This window comes from Cornus florida, unplaced genomic scaffold (assembly GCF_030987335.1).
Source record: "Cornus florida cultivar Cherokee Brave unplaced genomic scaffold, ASM3098733v1 CherokeeBrave_3.0.0_Hap2_Chr08, whole genome shotgun sequence".
In the NCBI taxonomy this organism is placed as follows: domain Eukaryota; kingdom Viridiplantae; phylum Streptophyta; class Magnoliopsida; order Cornales; family Cornaceae; genus Cornus; species Cornus florida.
The window spans coordinates 23,241,509-23,263,810 of NW_026775578.1; the positions used below are offsets into that span (position 1 = coordinate 23,241,509).

Sequence of the window (22,302 nt, forward strand, 5' to 3'; positions counted from 1 at the left end):
CCATTTATTTAAGCCTTTGGCAACTCATCCATGCCTATAATTCAACCATGTACTAACTTTAACTTAACTATAAGATTATCCATACATAGACTTCCCATGCATATTATAAGCATGCCCTTACTTAATAACCACTTTATTAATATTTTAAATCAACCATACCATCTACAACTCAAGATAATACCAAATAAAATTTATAATATTTAATAATCATAAATGATATATATACACATATATTTTATAATATATATGTGTATGAAACCTTCCATAATAATCCTGGATTATTTAAATCACATATATACATATATATCAAAAATATATATATATACATACAACCTTCCATGCTTACCATCAACTAATTAAACCATATACATGTATATATATAAATAATTGTAGTTATATATATATACATTAAACTCTATTGATAATAAAATTGTTAATTAATTGTTCCACGCAAATAAATGCTACTAAATATGTTAGTAACACTGAACGGCTCCTTAAACCCTAGGAAAATCTCCACTAGTGGCTGATTTGAACCTTAACAGGCTTAAAATTAACTCTGGAAATTCACCGGATCCTATATGATCTCATCGGGACCCAAAATACCTCTTCACGCGCCCCCACGCTCCACCACACGCACCTGAACCCTCTGCACGCGCCTCTACGCACCACCAGAAGCTCACAGATGGCCACACGTGCTCCAGACACGCTGCCACGCGCCTGCTTCTCCCTTTGGCTGATGTGGCGCACTCCTATTCGCTGAATGTATTTAGTCCTCATGCGCTTTCACCGGATCTCCATAGCTTCTACGCACCTGCGCCACACTACATCAACTCCCTCTTCAATCAAAGCACCTTTATGGCTTAGATTTGTGGTACACCGTAATAAGATGAGCCGCAACACACTGAAGCAACCATCCTTCATCATTATATATCACCAGCCCAGAATCGCGTGTACACATTATTACACTATGCCGCACCGCACCAGATTATAGTATCCTTATTTTTGCGCCGATATACGTCCAGTTGATATATACAATATATATATTATATTTATACACATAATAATTGTATATAAAATTCTATAAATGCTAGAAAAATATAAAACAAATCCAGAAAAATATCCAAAAATGCTAGAAAAATTCCAGAAACCTTATTCAACCTATTGGGTCACAGATCAACCTATAAATTTAATTTTAAAAATATATAACACCTATATGCACAATTAAAATCCGATACATCCACAAATCAAATATAATAATTTATGTACTTAATTATTTTGATTTAACCATTATTTGATTAATAAATTTACTCTAAAATTCTGATACTCAAGGTGATAAACTTATGAGTTCTAAGAAGAAACTTAGAAAGAACTTGCCTGAAGGTTTCGAAACGAAACCGACGCTTCAGGCTTTAATTATCTCTTCCAATTCCGACGTCCTCCTTTTCAGATCCGCCCTCCTCCTTGTAGCCCTTCTTCTTCCTCTCTCTCTGCTTCCCTTATTTTTTTAACGTGCCAACTTTTTAACCCTAAACCTTATGTGTATATTTATACACATTAAAACCTAAATCATATTCCAACTAGGAAACCTAAATCATATTCCAACTAGGACATAATATAATATATATAAACATATATTATATTACACACACACACATATATATATGTTCCATAATTAACCATTAATTAATTAAGTCATATAAAACCATATATATCCATAAATATATATCTCTATATATATCTTTCTCTAACAATTATTAATTAATTATATTTTTATATCATTTTATATATTTATAATTAATACAAAAATGATCATTTAAATAATTAAATAACCATGGGCCTTTATTAATTAACCCAATAAGGCCTCCTTCAAGCTCAAGACCATATCCTTTGGTCCAACCTCCCTTAAGCCCAAATCCAATTAATTTAAATAAATAAAATAATTAAATTAAATCTAATAATTACAAATAATTAACAATCAATTCACGAAAGCATAAATACACACATTACAAATCAACAATTCAATCATAACATTCCACAAATCAAAACATCACACCTATCATCAAATATAATTGTGACACATAACTTAATTACAATAAGATAATTAATCTAGCACTCAATTAAATAAAACAAATCATTTAAAAATAAAATAAAAGCAAACCCAAATAATTCAAACAAATCATTTAAAAATAAAATAAGAGTAATTAATTTCAATTAATAAATCCTTTAAAATATCGGGGTATTACACTTACCTGGAGAAGTTTCGTAAACAGCGTTGTTTTACTATTTAGTGATTTTGAGGAGTCCTCAACATTAAATAAGGATTAGGAATGAGTTTAAATAGATTTTAAACAAACTTAAATATATCAATGTATGCTATTTGAATATTTGAGGAATTAATGGATTTAATCTTTAGTTTGTTCTGGCAACTAAGATTAAATGTATAACATGAATTGTGTACGGAGAATGCTTACATGACTGTATAATAAAATATCAGTCTATTTAAGATTCAGTATGTGTAGGTTATGTGATGTAGGAAACTTAAATAATTTTATAAGTTATTCCTATTTTGTGATAACATGATATCATACTATTATGTTTATTCTGGATTGTTGTGATGTGCTTCCTTAAGTATTACATCAATTGTTGGATTGTGTGGTTTAATGCACCGGTATGGGACAATGGCATTCTAGGGACGGATTAACCAAAGAAGTTAAGTCCTACCTATTTTTGTATAAGGGAATGAATTAACTAAAATATTAAGTTCTCCTTATATTCAAGTTAGGTCAACTAAACAAGTTGAATGACTTATAGCGGATTACTTTAGATGATTACTTTATACTAGATAGGATGGATTATATATATATAATTATATGCCATGATATGAGCTTGAGCCTCAGGATCAGTGGTTAGGGTGCGTATATCGCCAAGAATGTGTAGCTAGATATAGTGTAGTTGTGTGCCTTGGTAAGTCTAGGTACTCATGCCCACTATATGTGCGTTTTGCATGTTACTTATTATGCAGGTTGAGGCAACCCTATAGTCTAGTGAGGTTCCTTTAGTGTGTATATGTATGTATTGACTTTACAATTATTGCATGGGTTAGCTATAGATATATAGTTTCTTCGGTCTCTGTTTAGGTTGTCGTAGAAAGAACTTATTCGTGGGCTTGACCCACTATTATTTTTCAGGTGTTCGTCAGTTCTAGACATAGAGTTTGTTCGTGCTGAGCAGAGACAGTCCACATCATTCTTTCGGTTCTACGTAGGACTCTCTTTATGTTTTAGTTTCAGATTATGTTTATTTTCAGTTGTTTCAGTTGGAATATCATTAGGGGTCCACTAGATGGATTCTCAAGTTGTAATGATAATTTAAGGTTTTGGTTAATTCATTTAGAGGGTTTATTATTTAGTTTTCTTTTCTGCTATTTTATTTATTCTGAGTTATTTCTTTTATAATCAAATGCTTGTTTATATACTTAATTGTTTGGTATCCTTCAGGTCTATGCTCGGACTTGATCACCTGTGACTCTAGAATCGAGGGTTATCATAAGAGGGGCTTCTTTGAGTGCACCCACTCAGCAGTCTGGTTACTAGGCAGGTGGTCCTCAGGGGCAAAGGACTCAGGGTCGTGTGTTTGCACTCATTCCAGTCGAGCCATCATCCAGTCCTTCAATTGTCAGAGGTATGTTTCTTGTGTCCCATTTTTGGGCTCGTGTGTTGTTTGATTCTGGTGCTTCCTATTCTTTCATCGCTTCATCATTTGCACGGGCATTGGGATTGGAGGTTAGTCAGTAAGACAGACCGCTTTGTGTTAACACACTTGTCGGGGGTTCAGTTGCTCTTAGTAGAGTTTGTAGGAATTGTTCCATCACGATTGCCGGACGTGTTCTTGAGTTTGATCTCATTTTTCTCGAGATGACAGGGTTCGGTATCATTGTTGGGATGGACTGGTTGTCATTCCTCAGAGCTGTTATTGATTGTTTCAGGGGCAGAGTTTTAGTGTGTACCCCGGATGGGGATTGTTTCTGTTTTGTGGGAGATCGGTGTGATCCTCTCACTCATTCATTCTACGGTGTTAGAGGTCGGGATCAGCAGACATTCTTTTTGATTATCCGTTGATTGTGCGTGATTTTCTGGATGTGTTTCTGGAGGATTTAACAGAGTTACCCCCACACCGAGAAGTAGAGTTTGTTATTGATTTGATGCCTAGTACTACACCAATTTCTATTGCATCGTATCGTATGGCACCAATTGAATTGGAAGAATTAAAGAAGCAGCTTGACGAACTGAGGGTGAAAGGCTTCATTCGACCTAGCGTGTCACCGTGGGGCGCACCAGTTTTGTTCGCTAAAAAGAAAGATGGTTCTTTGAGGTTGTGCATTGATTACCGGAAGTTGAATCATGCCACCATCAAGAACAAGTATCCTTTGCCAAGGATAGATGATATGTTTGACCAATTAAGGGGAGCCGGTTGTTTCTTGAAGATTGACTTAAGGTCAGGTTACTACCAGTTGTGAGTTAGGGATGAGGATATCCCAAAGACAGCGTTCCGTACACGGTATGGACGTTATGAGTTATTCGTTATGCCTGGCATTTATGGATCTAATAAACCGCGTCTTCCACGATTACTTAGATCAGTTTGTGGTAGTTTTCGTGGATGACATTCTTGTGTATTTACGGACTCGGGAGGAACACGAGGTCCATTTGAGTATAGTGTTGCAGATTCTACGGGAACACCGTTTGTATGCCAAATATGAAAAGTGTGAGTTTTGGCTACAAGAGGTGAAGTTTTTGGGACATGTTATCTCTGAAGGTAGGGTTCAATTAATCCTTCAAAGATAGAGGCAGTTCTGAATTGGGAATAATCTAAGAATGTCTTTAAAATCCGGAGTTTCCTTGGTCTAGCGGGTTATTATCAGAGATTTATGAAGGATTTTTCCCATTTGGCAGCTCCTATGAGCAGATTGACCCGGAAAGGGATCAAGTTTGCATAGAATGAGGCCTGTGAGTCATCATTTCAAGAGTTGAAAACAAGGTTGACTACGGCTTCAGTGTTGGTGATACCCGAGCGTGGCTTGGGTTATGTGATCTATTATGACACCTCACGTGATGGTTTGGGTTGTGTACTAATGCAGGATGGTATAGTAGTGGCTTATGGGTCTCGACAGTTGAAGACTCACGAGCTTAACTACCCTACTCATGACTTGGAGTTAACGGCAATCGTGTTTGCTTTGAAGTGTTGGAGACACTATTTATATGGTGAGAGATTTGAGGTATTCTTGGACCACAAGAGTCTCAAGTACCTTTTTCTCCCAAAAGGACTTGAACAACAAACAAAGGCGATGGGTTGAGTTTTTGGAAGACTACAACTTTGATTTGCAGTATCATCCGGGTAAAGCAAATATGGTAGTTGATGCTTTAAGCCAAAAATCTCGTGGGAATTTGGCTAGTTTAGCCATTCGAAAGTGGAAGATGCTTGAAGATTTGGCTGAAATGGGATTGTATTGCTTTGATGATGCTGGTGACAGTGAGTCAGCATTCTTGTTTAGTCTCGTGGCTCAGCCCACTCTTGTCAGACAGGTGATTGAGTTACAGAGACAGGATTCGGATTTGGATGCCATTTACACTTTGATCTCCAGTGGCGAGACTGTGAAGGATTGGACCTTACATGCAGTTAGAGGTATACGGTTCAGGGGTTTGTTGGTTGTTCCCACAATTTATCGTGAGGACGTTTTACGAGAATTTCACACTTCCGCTTTGTAATTCATCCAGGTGGTACCAAAATGTATCACAATCTAAAACATCAGTATTGGTGAAATGAAATGAAGAAGGACGTTGCACAGTTTGTGGCTAAGTGACTTATCTGTTAGCAGGTGAAGGCTGAGCACCATAGACCAGTTGGTTTATTGCAACCATTGCCGGTAGCGCAGTGGAAATGGGAGGAGATTGTAATGCATTTTGTGACAGATCTTCCTAGGTCACGGAGGGGAAATGAAGCCGTATGGGGTCATTATTGATAGATTGACCAAGACGGCTCACTTCTTACCTATTAAGGCAACAGATGACGCAGAGGCACTTGGTGTACTTTATGTGACAGAGATTATAAAATTGCATGGAGTTCCAGTGGCTATTGTTTCAGATAGGGATGCCAAGTTCACTTCGAAGTTCTGGGAAGGACTTCAAGCAGTGTTTGGTTCATCATTGTACCTTAGTACGGCATTCCATCCATAGACAAACGGCCAGTCGGAGCATACCATTCAGATCTTGGAGGATACGTTTCAGACCTGTGTACTTGACTTGGGTGGTAGTTGGGAGAATCACCTTCCACTTATTGAGTTTGCCTACAACAACAGTTATCAGGCGAGTATTCAGATGGTTTCATTTGAGGCGTTGTATGGTAGACTTTCTAGGTCTCTTGTCTGTTGGACTGAGGTGGGCGAGACAGCCGTCTTAGGACCTGACATTGTACTCGAGACTACCGAGAAAATTAAGTTGATCGGGCAGAGATTGCTTACAGCTCAGAGCCGACAGAAGAGTTATGCGGATAGGCGGAGACAGCCGCTATCCTTTGAGGTGGGAGACCACGTTTTTCTTCAAGTTTCTTCACGGAAAGGGTTGATGAGGTTTGGGAAAAGTGGCAAGTTGTCGCCACGATTCATTGGACCTTTTGAGATCTTGGACCGTGTAGGAGAGGTTGTCTACAGATTAGTATTGCCACCGCAAATAGACAAGGTCCATAATGTTTTCCATGTATCAATGTTACGGAAGTACGAATCGGATCCATCTCACGTTTTGAGTTGGGTTGAGGTTGACATTGATAAGGATGTTTCCTACGAGGAGGGTTCAGTTCAGATCCTTAACACACGGCAGAAGGTGTTGAGGAAAAAGACGATACCATTGGTAAAGGTTCTTTGAAGGCATCACGGAGTTGAGGAGGCTACTTGGGAGCTCGAACAGGAAGTTCACTCCAAGTATCCAGAATTGTTTTCTCCCTTAGGTATGGCTTGATTTCGGAGATGAAATCTTTTAAAGTTGGGGAGAATGTAATGTTGTTAATTGTTTTATATATATATATAATAAATCAAAAGATTATTGGAAGTGGTGAGACCCACCACTAACCCATTTGGTGGCAAAGAAACCATAAATTGGTCTCATTTTTTCTCTCTCCCCGCAGGTTCTCTCTTCCCCTCACATTTCATCATCTTCATCTTTTTTTTTTTTTTTTTTTTTTCTCTCTCTCTCTTGAAAGCAAACTTCAATCTCAAATTTCTTTCTCACCTTTTGGAATTTTTGGAAGCCGTTTGCGGTAAAACGGAGAGCACGACGAGATTTACGTGTGAGTACAAACAATTTCAGCTTTTGGCCTCCCTTAGGATTTCGAATTTGAGACCCATTTTGAGGGTTTTTCTACAAATTTGAGGTAGAGGTGTTCTAATGCATAAATTCTTGTACTTTTGTGAGTTTTCTTTCTTAATTTGATGTCAAGCATACTCAATTTGTATAATCTTGGCAAGGATTGTTTAGATGTTAGATATGGAACACATGACTACTTGTTAATTGTTATGTAGTGATTATATATTCCTATATGAAGTTAAATTCATGTCTTAAATGCTTACCATGTTAAATTGATGATTGATTGAAAGCATGAGTATTGTGTTTTAGAAATTTATGTGGGATAGTATGTGTAAAAATTTTTATTGTTGAGTTGATGATTTGAAGCATGGAGCATTCTTGCATCCATCGGGAAGAGAAAAGGGAAAAATGTTTTCAAAACAAAGGAAATAAATTTTAGGGAAAGTATTTCTAAAAGTGTTTGCGAAAATCGGACGCCTAAGAGGCGCCTAGTGGTCCGTGTTGTTAGTGTAGTCTAGAAGGGAGTATGGTTGAGCTAACTAGGCCGGATGCGACGCCTTGGAGGTGCCTTGTGGTCGTGGATAGTTAGTCAACCCTCCATTCGTGACGCCTTGGATGTGCTTTAGGTCGGATTACACTAACGGTTTGGAAGTTGAAACGGAAATGTTTCAGAAATGAGGAGCGACATTTGTATAATATTGCACTTCATGACATTGTGGGAAATTTGTAATTGGTTGACATTTGTTACATATTAGTTGTTCAGGTTGAAAATATGTATTCCCCATGGTATGACCCCGTTCCTTTTTACCCATTCCTTATGTGAATTCACGGGGTCATAAGAAGCGTGTCTTAGACACTTCCTACTGAGTTTATATTCACCCCATTATTTTTAACATTTTTCAGGATATAGAAAAGAGGTGGCGGATGACGATCCACCACAAGTTTAGACGAGATTGAAGATCTATTTTATTTTGTTATCTTTTGAATTAGAATTATAATATTTTGTAAGTGTAATCTTAACTATTTTGTAAAACTTAGTTTAATTGGTATAATGTTCTGAACTTTAAAATTTTTGTTATATTTATGGACTATAATTTGATATAACTAACGTGTGTTCCTTATTTGGATGAGATGGAGGAACGTGACTTTTTATATGAATGTAATCATTTTGGGAATGTGATATAATAATTGTATTGTGCGTTGAGATATGATAGGTTAGTTTTAAGCGCAGTGAGGCCATTGCATTTTTATGTATTTCAACAAGTTTTTGAGGGACTTTTTCTGCCAGGATCATGCCGAAATTTTATATATTTTATTATTATTATTTTGATACTTTTTTGGGTCGTTATAGATTTAATCAAATATCATGTCATATTATGAAAAAAATTTAGAAAAAAATTGTTGACATTTATAGATATGAACACTTCCTAAGTGTGTAAACTTCCTAACTGTGTAAACATATTTAGAAAATTGTGAATGCCAATAGCGTGCAAAACGAAATGAGTCATGACATATATGTAGAGCCAATTTTCCAAAATTTGGAGGCCGCCAAGGAGGACGCGGAATGCACTTGGTATTAGGTGATTGCATAGTATGAGAGAAGGTTGTCGGCATTTGACAACTACTTCCGAAAAAATATATATAAAATTTGATAACTTCTTACATAAATTTGGACAATTTGTGAAAAGGATTAGTATATGAGTTATTTTCAAATTATGTTTAAAGAACATTATACATAAAATACTAATAATAATAAAAATATAAAATATCCATAAAAAATAAAGATAAAATCATATAGTATCCACTTCCAACCAGTAACAAACCTACCTTTCAACTTACAAGAGAGTCGTCGTCATCTCCTTCTAACTCCTCTTTGCTGTTTGCTCCCATCGACATCGCAATCGAACTATGGCGAGCCTCTGGCATTCCATGATGGGCTCGACCCAGCCCCCGGAAGATTACGACGGCGTGGAGTTCTGGTCGAACCCAGAGCGCACTGGTTGGCTAACCAAGCAAGGCGAGTACATCAAGACCTGGCGTCGCCGCTGGTTCGTCCTCAAACAAGGCAAGCTCTTCTGGTTCAAACAATCCACCATCACCGCCGTATCCAGGCCACGTGGCGTCATCCCAGTGGCCACCTGCCTCACCGTCAAAGGCGCCGAGGACGTCCTCAACAAACAGTTCGCTTTCGAGCTCTCCACTAGCTCCGAAACTATGTACTTCATCGCCGATTCGGAGAAAGAGAAGGAGGACTGGATCAATTCAATCGGACGGTCCATCGTTCAGCATTCGAGATCCGTCACTGATAACGAAGTCGTCGATTATCAATAGAAATTGAGATCGACGGTTCTGGTTCGTTCGATTCGGTCAGTGTTTCCCGTAAAATCAGGTATATTCTTTTTCTTTTCTAAACTTATTTCGTGTTCGATCCTTGTAAGATTACCCTGTTTTTTTGTTATTATCATATCATAAATGCCTAAAATGTCGTTTCTTTCCTTTATTGTGAGGGATTGTGTTATTGAATTGAAGACCTTGTAGGGTTTTTCAATTTCTGATCTCCAAAAGATCAAGAATTTGTGTAAATTGCAGATTTTGATTTGTTTAGTAGCTGTACGGTGAATATTGCTAATTTGATGTTATAGTCCCTTTGCATTTGTTGTACCAAGAAAGTGAATGTCGAATTCTGGGTTCTATTCACCTAGTGAATGAAATTAATTGATCAAATACTGAAGTTCCATTATGCCGAGAATGGTTTTTGAGGCAAAAAGGACTGAAATACTCCGTGACTAATTTTCTTTGAAGTGATTTGGTACCTTTTCAATAAAATTTAAGAAACCATATTCATCTTAATAAACATCCTAGGTTTTATCATAAAGTTAGTCGGTAAGTGAATTGAAACCTATGTTTTTCATGGTTGTAGATATTGACGTGAGATGGTAAGCAAATCTAGAGATGTTGGGATTGTTCTTCTAATTAAGGAAGGGAAACATTTTAATGGTTTATTCAAGGTTGAAATCTCCGGAGCAGTGAGGTTTGGAGGTGGTTCTGGAGGTGTTCTTGTAGATGTTCAACATGTTCTTCAGAAAATACTGAAATGGGGAGGATATTTTTAGGCGGAAGAAGTTGGAAAATGGTATATTATTGGAAGTCATGGGCAGATTTGTTGTTGGGGTTCTTTCTTTCCCTGGAAAGGGATATTTGTGTTGAATGCTTGAAGATGACCTTTATTTTCTGGACAATGTTCAGCAAGATAGATAACTTTATACAGTGTGCAAAGCTTCAGTGGAAAGTGTTAATTACTTGATTGCGAGGTTTCTGGGAAATGGTGCCACATTTTGTTGGAATTTTGGATCCCTAGCTTGATTCGGGGTTCAATTAGATAGCCGTTGGGGAGTTAGTGAGCGGGTTGACAATAGGAGGAATAAAAAGGCCTGGCAAGGTCTCCTTTATGTGCAATGTGTAGCATCTGAAGGGAGAGAAATCAACAAACCTTTAAGGGATTGGAACTCCCTGAAATTTTCTTTGGCTTCCTAAACTCTCTGCTTTCTTGAGTTCATGTTGGTGATAAATGTCTTAACTAAATTGGAGGTACGCCCATACGTGTCTCATGTACATGATTGCAGCTTCATTTTCTTTTCGTCCCTTTGGTACATGCATACGTGTGTACGAAAGAAATCTAGGAGCCAGCTTGAAGTTTACATTAATATAAAGGAGACATGGCTAGGGATAACTCAGAAAATCACTAATGTTGTCTTCGGCTGTATGGACTTAAAATTGGTGGAATTGGAGAAAAGTTTAGTTCAAAATTACAAAAAATTCAACTAAAATTTTCTCCCATTCCAATTCCAAGACCCCAATTATATGCAGCCGAACATAGCCTAAAGATTTTCAAAGAGTCCACCTTCTTGGCTGAATCATCTGTAGAGACCTTCTTGGCTGAATCATCTGTAGAGACCTTCTTGGCTGAATCATCTGTAGAAATTAAAGACAATTATAATGTATAAAACTCAGCGTCTCTACCTTATCATGCCATATCCTATATTAAAAGATCAAATCTACTTGAAACTCATGGAGTTTATACTCAAATCCTATCCTTATTTCAGACATTATATTAGGAATCTCTTACATAAGACTTATCAAAAAAGGAATCTCTTATCTTTATTTAGGAGCAAGGATCTGAACAATATAGATATCTTTCTTATTGTTGTTCTAACAGGTTGTTTAGTATCTTTAGTTTTTCTAAAAAGGTTGACATTATTTCCACTTCCATCCAGGATTTGTAAGCCTTGCATTTTATTTCATAGCTACATGAAAAATTATCAAACTACATCAAGGCCACTCTAATTCCCGTGCATTAGCTTATAATGGTAAAAGAGGGTAACCGGAAGTTTAATAAGCATTTAGATCTTTAGACAACTGAGCCCTTTGCTTCCCAACTTGTGATTTTGAATTCCTCGTGATAGTTGGGTGCCAAATATCTAGTTCAATGGGTGGGTTTGGGGTACTAAGACCAGTGTCTTGTTGTTTGCACCCATTGGATAAACCATGATACGTTTGTTTTGCTCCCTTTATGCTTGGATGTTATGACTAAAGTTACTCCTCCGTATGGACTAAGCCCGTTGTATTCGATTAATACCCAAGATTGTCATAGATTCGTAGTCCCGTCGTAGTTAGTTTTAAGATTAAATGACAGCAGCAGTGCAGTCCACACTAGTTTGGGTTTCTAAGGCTACCTTTGTTCTTGATGCCCTAGACATTTCTTACTTATATCATAAGCCACCTGACATTATATCTGATTGATGCAGGAAGAGAAGGGAGAGACGGAAGAGAGAAGGGAAGAAAGGAAGAGAAGAATGGAAGAAAGAAAGAGGAGAAGAATGGAAGAAAGGAAGAGAAGAGATAGGTCCAAGCTATGAATTTATCAATTCATACAACAAGAACAACCATGATTTATAAAAAAAATTACAACAAGAACAATTATGAACACAATTCATGAAACCTATATTCTAGATCAATTAAAACATGGATTCTAATTTTTATTATCCTTTAAACATCCCTAAAGTTATACTAGAGATAAATAAATCACAGATATAAGGGAGACGTGTAAAACAAAGAACTTGATTCGAAAGTTAAACTCGTTCTTTCTTGTTCTTCTCATTTAATGGTCCTTCTTCTTCTTCATTCTTTCTCTATCTAGTTTTCTCTTTCTAGGTCTATTCTCTAGGTATATATATAGGTAAAATATATTACCTATTCCTCTAAACTTAACATATGACAATTTACAAACTAGGTAACTAATTTAATAAAATATTATTTTTAATGAAAATAATATAGATATATATATATATACACACCTCATTATATTTATATATAAATACTAATTTTTATGGGTCACTATTCAACTCATGTAGAATTCCATTCAAATAGTTCAATACTCATCTAGTTGGTCCATGGGTTATAATTCAAATCCTTTAAAATGAAATAAAAATAAAACTAAAATATAATCATTTAACTCCTCTGATACGTAATATCTATATACACATACATACATACATATATATATATATATGTATCTATATACACATACATAATAATACTAATAATAATAATATCATATATATAATGATTCATATATACATATATAATAAAAGCTACCATGTATTATTAATAATAACAAATACTAATAATACATTCCATAGTAATACACGTGTATACATATACATATATACTCATTACTATATACATATAACCACTCCATCCATTAGTATTAATAATAATATCCATATATATATATATATATAAACCAATGCCCATGAGTCATAATCTTACCCATTTAGGCTCCTATCCAAGTAGTCCATGTGACCTATTTGGTTGGTCTATTATTTTTATCTAAATTCATTCATTTTAAAAATAAAATAAAATAAAACAAAAATAGACAATTAAACATTTAACAAACACATAATTATAAACAAGTATACAATCAAGTCATATAGATTACATAACACAAATACACACAATACACGTTCAATAATTAAATCATTTAAGCACATAGCACATAAACACATAGCCACCAAATCAAATTAAAATGCAAATAAAATAAATTAATTAAATTTTAATTATATCCTTTTAAAAATTAAGGTATTACAACCCCCACACCTTTTATGAAAGGTAAAACTACCTATGATTTATTGTTTCAGGTCAAACCTCATTATTCTCATTTACGAGTATTTGGGTGTCTGTGTTTTGCCTTTACTCAAGCTCAACGTCCCTCCAAATTTGACGCTCATGCTACTCGTTGCATATTTCTTAGTTATCCATATGGCCAAAAGGGGAATCGCATCTATGACATTGTATTTGGTAAAATTTTCACTTCCCGGGATGTCGTTTTTCATGAAGATCAGTTTCTTTTTCGATCACCTTCCGCTGCTGAAAACAATACTGTCATACCCAACATGTTAGACCACCCATCTGATCCTGATCTCGCAATTGAGTTGGCCACTCTTTCCGAGGTAGAAACCTCACCAATTTGTAAGTGATACTCCTTTACCTTTCACAGATTCTGCACTATCCCTTGAACATATGCCAAATTCTTCACCTACTTCTCCACCTCCGGTTACACATTCACCACCTCCACAGCGGCTTACACGTTCCACTCATCCTCCGGGCTACCTTTGAGATTTTCACGTTAGTACCAAACTCCCTTCATGTTCCGGCTTTTCATCAACCTCGGTCGTGGTCGTGGTCAAGTCAATAGGTATTTCTCACCCATTATCCAATTTTCTTTCTGATCGTTTATCATATAAACATCGTACTTTCACCACCTCTCTTCTTCTTCTTCTTCTTCTTCTGTTTTTTTTTTTTTTTTTTTTTTTGCCAAAGAACCACAGACCTTTTTGCAGGTTGTTCAAGATCCTAAGTGGCGTGCTGCCATGCAGAGTGAAATTAATGCTCTTGAAGCGAACCACACTTGGGCACTTCAGCCTCTTTCATGTGGGAAGAAATTAACCTATTGGTTGTAAATGGGTATACAAAATTAAACTTCATCCGGATGGCACAGTGGAACGTTACAAGGCTCGTTTGGTCACCAAAGGCTACAGCCAAGTTGAAGGCCTTGCCTATCGAGAAACTTTTGTCTCCGTTGCCAAATTGGTCACAGTTCGTCTCCTCCTTGCTGTTGCCTCTACCCAAGGATGGCATCTTCATCAACTTGATGTTAATAACGCCTCCTTACATGGCGATCTTTACAAGGATGTATACATGTCTTTGCACGATCAGCAAGAGGAATTTCACTTTCACAACGAAAATATGGCTTGAAATACTAGAAGATGCTGGTTTTCTTGGAGCCAAACCAGCAAGATTCCCTATGGAACAAAATATGACTCACTCAATCAGATGGAGAACTTTTGAAGAACCCTTCCTCATATCAAAGACTGGTTGGTCACCTGATTTATTTAACCGTCACCAGACCAAATTTGGTATATGCAGTACATGTCTTGAGTCAATTCATGGATAAACCACGGGTACCACACCTTAATAAGGCTCATAGAGTTTTGAGATATCTCAAACAAACACCAAGCCAAGGAATTTTTCTATCAGCCACAAGTCCAATCCAACTAAGAGCCTTTAATGATGCAAATTGGGCACATTGCAGGGACACTAGAAAATCAATTACTGGCTATTGCATATTGCTTGGTTAATCACCCGTCTCTTGGAAAACCAAGAAGCAAACAACGGTGGCTCGATCAACTTCCGTGGCAGCAACTTCTTGTGAGATCACTTGGCTTAAATATGTTTTAAATGATCTTGGGATCAAGCATCCACAATCCATCACATTCTACTGTGATAATCAAGCATGATAATCAAGCAGCTCTTCATATTGTTTCGAATCTAGTCTTCCATGAACGAACAAAACACATTGAAATTATTTGTCACTTGGTCCGGTGAGAAACTTCAAGAAGGCATGATACAAACAGCTCATGTTCGAACACTTAATCAGCCAGCAAATTTGTTTACCAAAGCACTGAGTTCATCACAGTTTGAGGCTTTACTTGGCAAGTTGGGTGTCATTAACATACACTCCAACGTAATGGGGAGTGTTAAAGGAAACAAAATTCAAATAACTTAATTTCAGCGATCTCTATAATTATAGAATCGTATATAGTCAACTCTAGTGATTTTATTTTCCATATTTGTGATATATAGATTAGACAATTGGCTTAATTGTAGTCATTATTATAGCATCGTGTTTTCTATCTTCTTGTATAAAAATCATCTTGTATAATTCATTGAGAAATATATCAAAAATACAATTCACATATGTTGTTTCTTCACACTCATCATGCCTAAGATTTATAGGCATCCAAAACCGTCTTCAGCCAAAGGAAAAACCACCGCCTTTGAAGTCAACCATTTACAGCTCGTGTACACCCCATTTCTTGGGCTTTGCTTTTATATTCCCCAGTTACTTGTCTACTTTCATTTGACAGCCCATACATTGCGTACACGTTGAGCGTCATTCTTTTACTTCTAGCACACATAATTTGACTGCCAGCACATTCATTCTCATTGACTTTTCCTTTTACCCATCCAAAGCATGAGTCATCTCATCCAATTACCAAATCCCACATCAGCCAATTACCAAATCCCACATCAAGTAACCAATAGATTTTCGTAGAGGTCGATCTCTAGTGTTCATCACATTGCTGCATATATTTAGTACCCTCTCAATGCCTATATCACTATATTACCTTCGGCAAATACGAGAGTGATACTGGTAGCATGCTCAATACACCTAGTTGTTAGCATGGTGTCGGCTTTCTGGTTTTGTTGTGTTGAAAGGGAAAAAAAGGTTCAACCTTCTGAGTCGTTGTTGAAGGAACCATTCATGAAAGTGTCCTATAAAAGGCTCCTCAAAGCAACTGATGGATTTTCTTCAGCAAATTTGATTGTTGTGGATAGTTATGGTTCTGTCTATAAAGGAATTCTAATCAAGAGGAAAATACTCTTGTTGCAGTCAAAGTATTAAATCTCCTTCGTCGAGGAGCTTCCAAGAGTTTCATGACCGAGTGTGAAGTCCTCAGAAGTATCCAACATAGAAATTTGGTGAAGGTCATAACTTCTTGCTCGAGTATTGATTTTCAAGGCAATGGTTTTAAGGCTCTAGTTTATGAATTCATGCCCAACGGAAGTCTACAACAGTGGTTTCATTCAAGCTCCGAAACAAACAACGGTCAGAGTGAGATTCAGAGCCTAAACCTGCTTCAAAGAATAAACATTGCAATTGATGTGGCTTGCGCACTTGAATATCTTCACCGCCATTGTCAAACACCAATAGTTCATTGTGATCTAAAGCCAAGCAATATCTTCGTTGACAGTGACCTGGTTTCACATGTAGGGGAATTTGGACTAGCACGGTTTTTTCAAAAACCCATAAATCCAAAACAAAGCAGTTTGAAAATAAAGGGAACGGATCGGTCTGCAACCCCAAGTAACAATCTAAACTTTTGTTCTATTTATATATATTTAATAACAGTTGTTTCTTTCAAGTTTACTTTGAAGAGTCATGATACATCGTCAGAAAGTTGAACGCATTCAATTGCATTTATAAGTGCGAGATAACCATGAAGAAAGTCATCATGTCATTCTTCACTCACATAAAATAATTTGAAGCGTCCAACTTTTAGACACTATATCATTTTCCTTACTTTAAAACATCATCAATTGAAGAAACCAAAACTTTTGAAATCAATTAAATTTTGAAATCAAGTTAGAATCTATATCTTGGTTGGTATTTTATGCCACACCAGGACTGCCATACAAAACTGATCAAGTGTGGTTGTTACAGGTAAATTTAACTTGTCTTAATCAAAATTTCGGTTGTTACATTTTCAAATATCAACTTCTTTTTTTCCCCCTTATTTTCTTTATTTTTGTGAATGACAGAATATGGTCTAGGAAGCCAGGTTTCACCAAAAGGGGATGTATATAACTATGGGATTGTTGTACTGGAGATGATGACAGGGAAGAGGCCCATTGACCTTAACCTTCATAAGTTTGCTAGGACGGCTTTACCCGACCATGTTATGCAGATTGTAGACCCAATACTCGTGAATATTGATGAAGAAGAAGCAACAGCATTGCCCAATAGAAATCGGGTTTCGACAGAATCAAGAGCTGACATCAGAAAGAAATGTCTGACATCCATGATCAAGATAGGAGTTGCATGCTCCATGGAGTCACCACAAGATCGAATGGACATTAGTGATGTCGTTCGTGTGCTGAATATGGTCAGGAACAATCTTTGAAGAACTCCGTACAGAGCCTAATGCATAAAGGTAAAAACCAAAACAAAAAACTAATTACATGTCTGTTACTAATGGTGTTTTTGATTTTTGAATAAACTAGTCTTGTCCATTGCCAAACATTGTTCAATTGAAATTCTTTTGGGTAAACATTGTTCAATTGAAATTGATTGCCTATAACTTGAAAACACACCAGCATGTTTTAATTACATATGAATATAGTTACTAAGAACCCACAAGTCATTAAATTATGATGTATTTCTATTTTCCTTGACATTTCTATCTTTTATCTTCTTGTTGCTCAAATATATTACAGAGACATGAAGCTTGAATGCAGTGAAGGACATCCGTAACTCCTGTTTGAGAAGCAAGACGATCTTCTGGACTTCAACTGCATAAAATATTTCATATTCATATTTGTTCTACTTGTATCTTCCTTGCTTCAATTGCATAAAATGTTTCTGGACTTGTTGTACGTCTAAATTCAACATTTCAGTTGATAAAAAATGCCTTTTTATGCAAATTTGTAACTTAAACTGTGTATCTTCTTGTTAGGGCTAACCCAATGCTCTCCTGTCGGTTAGTGAAGAAGGAAATCAAGTTTCACATATATTTTGGGTATAGTGGGACATGATGAGTCTCTAAAGTTTTAACATATTTTTTTTTTTTAAATTCTTTTTCTCCTGGTAAATTAGGGGGAGGGGAACTCAAATAAGGATATACCATTTGAAAAGTTGGGCACTTTACTCATTAGGTGATATTTTTAATTCATTTTTCTCCCTCTTATTAAAAGTGGTAAAACAACTCAAACGTATGTATGTCACCTACAAAATCATTTCTGAAGTGATGATCTACATATTGAAATCCATTCTAAATTGCATTATCATTGAAAAAAATAATGAATTAAAAAAAAAAAAAAAAAAAAGTGCCAAGCTGGAGGACACATTATTGATTATGTAGGCAATCGTCTAAGCCCTGCCAATAGGAAGGTTCCAAATTTTTTTTTTTTTATTTTTATTTCTTTATACTATAAGCTTTCTAAAATTTTTATTTCCTTCTCACTATCAAATTCTAGCCAATAGAAAGGCCCCAAAATTTTTATTAAACTTTTAAAAAAAAATTTTATTTGTTTATTTTATAACCTTCTTAAAATTTTTATTTTCTTCTCATTATTAAACTTGGTCTAATAGAAAAATCCCAATTTTTTTTATTTTATTTTATTTTCTTATATGGACAATACTAGGTCGTGATTCGATGTACACTGTCTTCACTGCTGATGTGGATCAATAAACTCACTGCTGATGTGGATCAACAAAAAATAGATACAAATTGAAATGATTGAAGTTTTTCTATTTGGAATCGTGTTAGGTCTAATTCCTATTACTTTGGCTGGATTATTTGTAACTACATATTTACAATACAGACGTGGTGATCAGTTGGATCTTTGATTAAGTAAAATCTATTTTTTGAAAAGAAGTATAAACATCTTCATATACCAAGTGCTCGCTAATGAGTACTGCATTTTCAGAATTGTAACCTTCCCATGGCATATAAGCTACTAATATATTTTTCCCCAAAGCGAGTTCGCCACCAACTGTAGCGGCACCGTCCGCTAAAATTTGTCCACTCTTGATGAATCGGAAGATAAAAAAGATCTTTCTTATCACTTTGATGAATTATTTGATCATTCTTAGTGCTGGTTTTAGTATTTTTATTACTGTTGGTATCTATTTCGATCCATGCTTCAATATCGACTTAGGCTGGAATGCCAACAGGCGTCTATTATTGAATTCACCCGACCTGATAGTACCCATTTTGGGAACGTCCAGTGCCAAAGTCACAGAATGGGTAAGTCGCCAATCCCTAAAACGGACTATGTAATGTACTTTATCTGCTGGGTTACGGGGGGCATTGTAGTTAGCTCAGCACCAATCAAGAATCCCCAAGGAATTCCAAGAATCTTGTTATACATTCGTTCCAACCCTCAACCCTCTTTTCTAGATTCATCGATATTGAATCAATCGAACGTAAGTCATTTTTAATTACTAAATCAAATATAGTGGCTACATTTTCATTTACCAAATCAGATATAGGAATAGGTATATATATACCATCAGAGCATCTCCAATGGTTGTGTGTATATATATATATATATATTTTGTAAATATGTGTCATAATAGATTTAAACAAAACTTTTGAATTATTTATTTTTATTAAGGGTGACACCTAACTATTACTTATTTATTACTCCATCCGTCCTATAATAAGTGTCACTTTTGGGAAATCGTGACTATCACAAATTGAACTATCATGGTTCCCAGCGACACTCTTTTTTTGGAACGGAGGTAGTATTATTATTATTTTCAACAATACTACCATTGTGATTTTGTCACAACGACCACAAGAAATGAGAGTGTGAAGTGTACCACTCCACGCCTCTATATCTCTTAATGCAATGTCTATTTAACCAAATATCATGTCATATTATGAAAAAAATTAGGAAAAGATTGTTGACAGATCAAGATTCTCTACAGTCTAACAGTTGTCCATTTCCTCCATTTTTTTTAATGAACAGTAGTTACTAAGGTGGATAAAAATGTGTATTTGTCTTATACACAATTTATATATATATACCAGTTTCTTCTCTCCCAAAATATAGGTGCAAAAATTCACTTAACTAAAAAAATTAAAAGAATAAGTACAACTCACTCTAGGTAAAATAACAATTAACAAGAATAATTCAGATCTGTTTGTCCTCCAATTCATTCCATATATAATTCTTTACCTACAAAGTTATTTCCTTCTACAATTCTTTCTATGCCAGTTTTTTTTTTTTTTTTTTTTTTTTTGTAGAACTTCCTTTTATGAAGGATCATTTGATAAGTAGGACTTGGTCAATCTGTATTGAAATTGGGTTAAATACAACTTGGGCCAGATGAGCTTGTTAACGGGCTAAAAGTTTAACATTGGCAACCTTGGGCTGATAGTGACTTAACTTGGGCTTGATTAAGATAGGGCTTCTACAATCCATCGAAGGACTCTTACTGGAGGGGGATTTTTCCCTCCACACTGCCATTTCAGCAACCCAGATCCCCCCAGTTGCTTAGATTTACTCAAAGGTTTCAAAGAGAGAAAGGTAAAGAGATAAAGAGATCATTTTTTTACTTATTATCTTCTTTTTCTTTCAAATCTCGATAATTCTCTTTGATTTGTTTCTAAAACGAATCACACATCTATTTCTCAATTCCTTTATTTCCATAAATTTCTCAGATTTATTTCTTCATTTATTTGTTTTCATAAATTTTTCCTTCATTTTCTTAGTACACTCGGTCATTTTATTCCAAATTAACAGAGCAAATTTTGGATAATGCTTACCTACTCATCGTTGAGTAGTTTCACCCTACTTACCCCTTGTGTGTTCCAATAATAATTTATCACATCAGATTTAATAAAAAAATAATCCACGTTTATTCAATGGTTGATTCGAGAAAATACAGGAAGATGTGAATTATTTTATTATTAAAACTAATATGGTAAATTATTATTGGAACACACAAGGGATGAGTTTGGGTTAAGCTAAGCATTATCCTATTAGAACAGAGCAACATCTGGACTTACCCTATTAGAACAGAGCAACATCTGGACTGGCATGATTTTTTTGTTTAATTATTTGTGTACTGCATAACAGTTTGTAATTTAAGTCAACATCTCATATACTTAACATCCCAACATAATCCTACTTAACATCTCAAGCAATACGTATTTTGTATTCCAAGCCGTACGTACTTTATTTCATACTTATGCTATATGTAAAATCCTAACAAAATTCTACGAAAGAGACTGCCAAGCCGTATGTACTTTATTTCATACTTATGCTATATGTAAAATCCTAACAAAATTCTACGAAAGAGACTGCGAACCAATGATGTTTATGCTCTTTAATCATATAAGAAAAAACAGACCCAAAATCGAGATTTAGATGAACAAAGCTTAGATTTATGGATGATACTCTTGAGTTTCTGCATAATACTCCAGTGAAATTACATGAGTTTTGACGTATTTTGGATACAATATTTAAATACGTTTATATATATATATATATATATATAAAATACAATATCTAAAGTTTTTATATATGAAATATAAGGATAGTAAAAATTTAGTTAACCAATATTTTTAATTAATGTGTTCAATTCTCCTTCACTTATTTCAAATTAGAGAAATGGCCTACTATTTACTGGCGGTGATTTTCCACTTATTATCGACACTCGTAACCGTGTAAACAAAAATTGTGAATGCCAATATCGTGCAAATCAAACATGGAACGAGTCATGGCATAGGGCCTATTTGGGAAGTGTTGTGTGGTGTAATATAATGCTCTAGCCTAGAACAGAACAAGTGTTGTATGGTATAGTATTCTGAAAGGAAAACAAAACATGTTTGGCGACGAAAATTTGCTCTGAAAATTTTGGAATAGAAATTATTAAATTTTTTTTAATGATTAAAATAAATTAATTACTTCACTTGATTAGTTTGCAAAACAAAAATTACAGAGCTTGATTAGTTGATTTATTAGAAACAAACTTGCAGTTGCAGAGAGAGAGAGAGACTAGGGCAATTGGGAGGCTGAAATGATTTGCCCTAAAATT

The 22,302-nt window shown here is 35.4% G+C and overlaps 2 protein-coding genes across 3 annotated transcripts in view; both read left to right on the forward strand.

Moving 5' to 3' along the window:
- Nucleotides 1-18,450, forward strand: part of LOC132270809 (probable LRR receptor-like serine/threonine-protein kinase At3g47570) — a 31,289-nt gene extending 12,839 nt beyond the window's left edge. The window contains exons 2-3 of the mRNA XM_059772013.1: nucleotides 17,295-17,686; nucleotides 17,970-18,450. Of these exons, the coding sequence (XP_059627996.1) occupies nucleotides 17,295-17,656 (362 nt within the window). The 3' untranslated portion in view covers nucleotides 17,657-17,686; nucleotides 17,970-18,450. The remainder of the gene's footprint in view (nucleotides 1-17,294; nucleotides 17,687-17,969) is intronic.
- Nucleotides 9,154-12,509, forward strand: LOC132270811 (pleckstrin homology domain-containing protein 1-like). Of its 2 annotated transcripts, none has more exons than XM_059772018.1 (2): nucleotides 9,154-9,741; nucleotides 10,273-11,264. In XM_059772018.1, exon 1 carries the CDS (start codon nucleotides 9,261-9,263, stop codon nucleotides 9,681-9,683), a length of 423 nt encoding a protein of 140 aa, XP_059628001.1. In that variant the 5' UTR covers nucleotides 9,154-9,260; the 3' UTR covers nucleotides 9,684-9,741; nucleotides 10,273-11,264. The 2 variants fall into 2 exon arrangements, with proteins under 2 accessions (XP_059628001.1, XP_059628000.1); XM_059772017.1 differs by lacking the exon at nucleotides 10,273-11,264 and adding an exon at nucleotides 12,158-12,509 and having other exon boundaries at nucleotides 9,155-9,741.
- Nucleotides 18,451-22,302: the final 3,852 nt, after the last annotated feature.